We start from the raw sequence: 6,566 nt of genomic DNA, 5'->3' as shown, positions 1-6,566 counted from the left end.
TATTAAGAATAAGTACCCTCTACCAAGGATTGATGATCTGTTTGACCAGTTTCGTGGAGCTTTGATTTTCTCTAAGATAGATCTCCAATCTGGGTACCATCAACTGAGGGTCAAGGAGACTGATGTTTATAAAATAGTGTTTAGGACTCGTTATGGTCATTACGAGTTCCTAATGATGCCGTTTGGACTGACGAATGCATCAGCAGCCTTTATGGATCTGATGAACCGAGTGTTCTAGCCCTATCTGGATCTGTTCGTAGTGGTGTTTATAGATGATATTCTGGTGTATTCGAAAACTGAAGATGAACACGATGCATATCTTTGAGTTGTTCTGTAAATTCTGAGGGAGAAACAACTATACACCAAATTCAGTAAGTGTGAAATCTGGTTATGAGAGGTAACATTTCTGGGTCATGTGGTATCTGCTGAAGGGATTAGGGTAGATCATCGAAAAATTGAAGTTGTTCTAGATTGAAAGCCACCTAAGACAGAATCTGAAGTTCGAAGTTTTCTGGGACTGGGAGGGTATTATAGACGTTTTGTTAAGGGGTTTTCATTGATTGTTGCACCTCTGACTAAACTACCACGTAAGGGTGTGTCGTTTAAATGGACTGATACGCAGCAAGAGAGTTGCTAAAAACTTAAGAAAGTTCTGACTGATACCTTGTCTTAATACAGCTAGAGTCTGGGAAAGAGTTCACTGTCTACAACGATGCATCACACGTCGGTTTGGGATTTGCGTTGAAGCAAGAGGGTAAGATGGTGGCATATGTATCTCACCAGCTTAAAATGCATGAGATGAATTATCTGACACATGACTTAGAGTTGGCCGTGGTGGTATTCGCAATGAAAATCTGAAGGCATTACCTGTACGGTGAGAAGTGTATTATTTACACGGATCACAAGAGCCTCAAGCATCTCCTCACTCGGAAGGAGCTAAATCTTAGGCAGCATAGATGAATTGAGCTACTAAAAGACTATGACTATTTGATTGAATACCATCCTAGTAAGGCCAATGTGGTGGCTGACGCACTGAGCCGTAAGGCTATGACTGATCTGAGGGCGATGTTTGCTCGTCTCATTTTATTTGATGATGGTAGCTTGTTGGTTGAACTCCAAGTTAAACCGATGTGGATTGAACAAATTAAGGGTAAACAATTGGAGGATGAGTCAATTGGTCCTCGATTTTGGACTGAATAGCGAAGGGGTACTCTATTTCTATAGGAGAGTCTGTGTACCGAAAGATACTGATCTGAGGCATTCTATACTGCAAAAGGTGCTTAGTAGCCCTTATGTTATGTATCCTGGTGAAAATAAGATGTACCGAGACCTTCGTGAGTTATATTGGTGGCCAGGTCTGAAGCGTGAAGTTACCAACTTTGAGTAAATGTCTGACTTGCCAGCAGGTTAAGGCGGAACATCAGTTGCCTTCAAGGTTGCTTCAGCCAGTTAAGATTCCACTTTGGAAGTGGGAGAGAGTAATTGTGGATTTCATAAATAGGCTGCCCCTAACGTCTTCTAAAAAGGATTCGGTATGGGTCATCGTGGACCGATTGACCAAATCTTCCCATTTCATACTAGTTCATACTGATTACTCGTTGCAAAAACTAGCTACACTGTATGTGGCTGAGATAGTGAGATTACATGGGGTACCGATTTCTATAATATCTGATAGAGATCCTCGTTCCACATCTTGGTTTTGGAAGAAGCTGCATGAAGCACTGGGTACAAGGTTAGACTTCAGTACTACGTTCCATCCTCAGACAGATGGACTATCAGTGAGGGTGATTTAGATACTGGAGCACATGTTAAGGAGTTGTATAATAGATTTTCGGGGCATTTGGGAGGACTACTTGTCGCTAGTAGAGTTTGCGTATAACAATAGCTACCAGTATAGCATACAGATGGCACCTTACGAGGCATTATATAGTCGTAGGTGTCGTATTCCTTGTTGGAGTGAGTTGGGTGAGCGACGTGTTCTGCGTCCTGAGTTGGTTTCTAATCCGAGGACAAAGTTAGACTGATTCGGGATCGACTGAAGGCGGTATCTAACAAACAAAAGTCGTATGTAGATTTGAAGTGTAAGGAGATTGAGTATACTAGAACACGTCGTCATTTTGATCCAAATCTGAGGTAGCTCCAACTGGTAGGCAACTAGTTTCACTCGTCTCAAAATGCGGTAAGGCCCAATAAATCTAGGGCTCAGCTTGCCCTTGCGACCAAACCTCAGAACCTTCTTCTAATGGAAGACCTTCAGAAACACGAAGTCCCCCATAGAATACTCAATCTCTAGCCTCTTCAGATTAGTATAAGACTTTTGCCTGTCAGAAGTTGCCTTCAGACGGTCCCTAATCAGCCAGACCTTATCCTCAGTCTCAAAAATCAACTCAGGACCCAACGCTCGTCGCTCACCCAGTTCAGTCCAACACAAAAGAGTACGGCACTTATGACCATGCAGAGCCTCGTAAGGTGCCATCTATATACTCAACTAGAAGCTATTATTATAGGCAAACTCAGCTAGCGGCAAATAGTTCTCCCAACTGCCTCAGAAGTCAATCACACAACTCCTCAACATATCCTCCAATATCTGAATCACCCTCTCAAGCTGTCCATCTGTTTGAGGATGGAACGCAGTACTGAAGTCCAACCTTGTACCCAGAGCTTCCTGTAGCTTCTTCCAGAATCGAGACGTGAAGCAAGGATCCTTATCAGATATTATTGAAATCGGTACCCTATGCAGTCTCACTATCTCAAACACATACAGCTTAGCCAGCTTTTGCAGAGAGTAGTCAGTGGACTTAGTCAATCAATCCACGATGACCCAAATAGAATCATTTTTAGTAGGTGTGAGGGGTAACCCACTAACGAAGTCCATACTCACTCGTTCCCACTTCCAAAATGGAATCTTAACTGGCTGCAACAATCCTGAAGGTAATTGATGCTCAGCCTTAACCTGCTGGCAAGTCAGACACTTAGCCAGAAATTCGGTAACCTCTCATTTAAGACCTGGCCACCAATATAACTCATGAAGGTCGCTGTTGTGTCATTACGACTTCCTAGTGATGCCATAAAAGCTATCGGTGCATTCATCAGTCCAAATGGCATCACTAGGAAGTCGTAATGACCATATCGAGTCTTAAATGCTATCTCATGTACATCAACCTTCTTAACTCTCAACTGGTGATACCTTGATCGGAGGTCAATCTTAGAGAAAATGGAAGCACCTCAAAACTGGTCAAACAGATCGCCTATCATCAGTAGGGGGTACTTATTCTTGATGGTCAACTTATTCAGTTGCCGGTAGTCAATGCACATACGCATGGATCCATCTTTCTTTTTCACAAACAGAACTGGTGCTCCCCACAGAGACACACTAGGGTAAATGAACCCACGATCCAGTAACTCTTAAATCAGAGCCTTAAGCTCCACAAGCTCCTTCGGAGTCATTCTATAAGGGACGATGGACACCGGAGCTGTACTAGGAAGGAGCGCAATCCCAAACTCAACTTCACGGTTTGTAGGTAACCTAGGTAACTCTTTGGGAAAAACGTTCAAAAAGTCTTTAACTGTCTTAATATCCTTAACCGAAGAGTCTCTAGAATCTGAAACACTAATGTAGGCTAGATACACCTCAAATCCCTTACGAACCAATATTTCGTCCCTTAACACAGAAATCACATTCGATAAGTAATTCTGACGCTCCCGAATTACGACTACCTCACTGTGTTCCACTGTTCTCAGTACAACCCTTTTTATGGCACAATCTAAGCTTACTCGGTGCTTGACCAACCAATCCATTCCCAGTATCAAATCAAATTCTCTAAAAGGCAGTTTCATCAGATCAGCCAAAAAAATAGCCCCTTGAACCTCTAGAGGAACATCTCTAAATAGTTTGTTAACCCTCACCGATTGTCCCAGTAGACTAAGTACAGTGACCTCACTCATAGTACTCTCGATTAGTAAACCCAAGTTTTCAGATATGGTACAAGCTATATAGCAGTGAGTGGATCCAATATCTATCAGTGCAGTATAAGGTACATTATAAATAAAAAATGTACCCGTGATGACATCTGGAGCATCTCCATTCTCTCGGCGACGTGCAGCATAAAGTAGAGCCGGCTGTCTCGGCTCAGTATGACCAGCACCTTTGTCCAGTGCTCTCTGACCACGGCCCAACCCATTACCACCTCTGGCTTGACCACGGCCGCTCAGTGGCTACTGAACTGCTCTCAAAGGTGGTGCAGTACCAGCACCCAGAGCTTGCATCTGATCAGACCTCCGCGGACACTCTCTAATATGGTGCTCTAATGAACTGCACCTTAAACAAGCCCCATTACTTTTCCAACACTCGCCATGATGCAATCTACCACAGTCAGTACATGGTGGCTAACCAGTAGCACTAATAAGAGCCCCAACTCTGATCGGTCCATCAACTCTAACCTTTTTCTTAGGCCTCTAGATCGAACTCGAGGTCTCAAATCCCTCTTGCTTCTACCTCTCTCTCGGTTCTGGGGCTCAGCGCGCTTTACTTCCTCAGTGATCTTCGCCTTATCAACCAATGCAGTAAAATCTCGCTCCCTCTGTGGAGCCATCAGAACCCTCAAATTATCCCTGAGGCCATCCTTAAAGCTAACACATCTCTCGTACTCAGTCACCACCACACCTCGCGCATAGCGGCTCAATCTCATAAATTCAACCTCATACTCGGCCACTGATCTATTCCCCTAAGTCAAATTAAATAACTCTCTCCTACAAGCATCTACATAACTGGAACCCACATACTTCCCTTGGAAGGTAGTCTTGAAGAACTCCCAGGACAGTTGATCGGGCTGAGTGCCCTCCTTAACCATAAGCCACCACTGATATGCCTCGTCACGTAGTAGTGATACAACACCCTTTAATTTCTTCTCGGAGGTGCAGTCCAAGTCATCCATAATTCTCTCTATGGCCTCTTTCCAGTACTCAGCCACATTAGCGGTGACCCTAGCGACACCCCTACGTATCTCAGCTCCATTAGACCAGAGTCGTTTTGTAATCGACCCTCAGCCTCCCGCTCTAGTATTGGGCCCAACGACCCTCTCTAAAATCCTCAACATAGCCTAGGACAGTGTGTCGTGCCTAGCCGCTCAATTATGAGACCCAGTCTCAGTCATAGGTGAAGTCGATGCCTCACTAGTATTGAAATTAGGCAGATTGCCAGATGACGAAGACCCAGCTTGAGCACCTCTACGACCTCTACCACATCCTCTTGTACCCCATCCGCGAGTACCTTTGGTGCTCATTGTCTAATTGCGTTTTATCTGTATTAACAGTTTTATGCATCAGTTTATAGTTCCAATGTTTATTAATAGATATTTTATGAGAACAGTATCAAAAGTGTAAAGTTTGTTTCGTACATCACAGTGCTAATCAATGTCTATCAGTTTTACTACAGTTTCGGTATACCCTATTTTGGGTGTTTTCAATATAGTCTATCTATAGTAGTCCCAGCATATACTACCTATAGTAGTTTTAGTCAAAAACATATAACAGTTATAGACGACTTATAGAATCGGCGCCAGAGACTCAATGTACCACACGTTTACTAAAAATATTCTCGTATTCAAAAAATAGTTTAAAAAAGTTTTTCTTTTTAAAACCAAAATCCATAGTCGAGTTTTGCAACCTGACCTGATACCACTAAATGTAACACCCAAAATTCGGTCTGGATGTTATGGTCGAATCTGGCAATGTCAGATTGAAGTGTTTTTCATAAAACAAGATGTCGTTTAAAAACTCTCTTTCCTGTTCAACCTCTTTTTATTATCTTTCGAAGACATGTCATTCATTTCCAAAATGTGAATTATTATCAAGAAGTTATTTTCTTCCAGAATGATATTAAATATCCAAAATTTTCTTAATTTCCAAAACGTCACTTGTCATAGAAGCTTTTAAAACAAGTTGCATACTTGTGTGAAATTTGTTAGAACGCCTGATTCTTTTGAAAACCTAATTATCCCTACTTCTAGCAGTTATAAAACAGACCAATAAAAATCCCAAATTTAAAATAAAAATCCAAAGAGGCCATTATTACAGAAAAATTCCCCAAAATAAAATTAAAATTTATTTAAGTACTAAAATAGAACAAAGTATGTTGTATGGCCACCACTGAGTCCTCCACCGCACTAACCCGCCTATGCCTAGGGATTACCAGTAAAGTAAAATCAGAAGGGTGAGTTTCCGAAAACATAGTGTGTAATCTCGTATAAATCGACAAGACAGAAGGCAAACACAGTCTGGGCCTAAGCCCTTTTCAGTAACAGTGACAATAACAGTTTGGGCTTTAGCCCATTTCGGTACAGAGACAGTCATGCATTTGGGACTTAGCCCATTACAGTAGCAGTAACAAATCATACAGCATACAAGTCCTGCCCAGCCAGCCTCTACAGTCCATCTCCGTCCCACCCTACACTCTCTGTGGGGATATAATCAACCCACCCATCCCTACACTCCAGCAAGTACCGAATGCGACACTAGATAGTAGTTTGCAGCTGAGCTGCCAGTAAATTAGTTTCGAGGCCTTTCAG

At 42.5% G+C, this 6,566-nt stretch overlaps 1 protein-coding gene across 1 annotated transcript; it reads right to left on the bottom strand.

Moving 5' to 3' along the window:
- Positions 1-2,239: 2,239 nt before the first annotated feature.
- Positions 2,240-5,282, bottom strand: LOC107887618 (uncharacterized). Its single transcript, XM_016811866.2, has 5 exons — positions 5,140-5,282; positions 4,869-4,995; positions 4,338-4,724; positions 3,418-4,215; positions 2,240-2,476 (listed from the first exon to the last, which is right to left on the bottom strand). Exons 1-5 carry the CDS (start codon positions 5,280-5,282, stop codon positions 2,240-2,242), a joined length of 1,692 nt encoding a protein of 563 aa, XP_016667355.2.
- Between the last annotated feature and the right edge of the window lie 1,284 nt (positions 5,283-6,566).

This window comes from Gossypium hirsutum, chromosome A03 (assembly GCF_007990345.1).
Source record: "Gossypium hirsutum isolate 1008001.06 chromosome A03, Gossypium_hirsutum_v2.1, whole genome shotgun sequence".
NCBI classification, from domain to species: domain Eukaryota; kingdom Viridiplantae; phylum Streptophyta; class Magnoliopsida; order Malvales; family Malvaceae; genus Gossypium; species Gossypium hirsutum.
The sequence above is the reverse complement of the archived record's forward strand: the minus strand, read 5'-3'. Positions and strand labels throughout refer to the sequence as shown.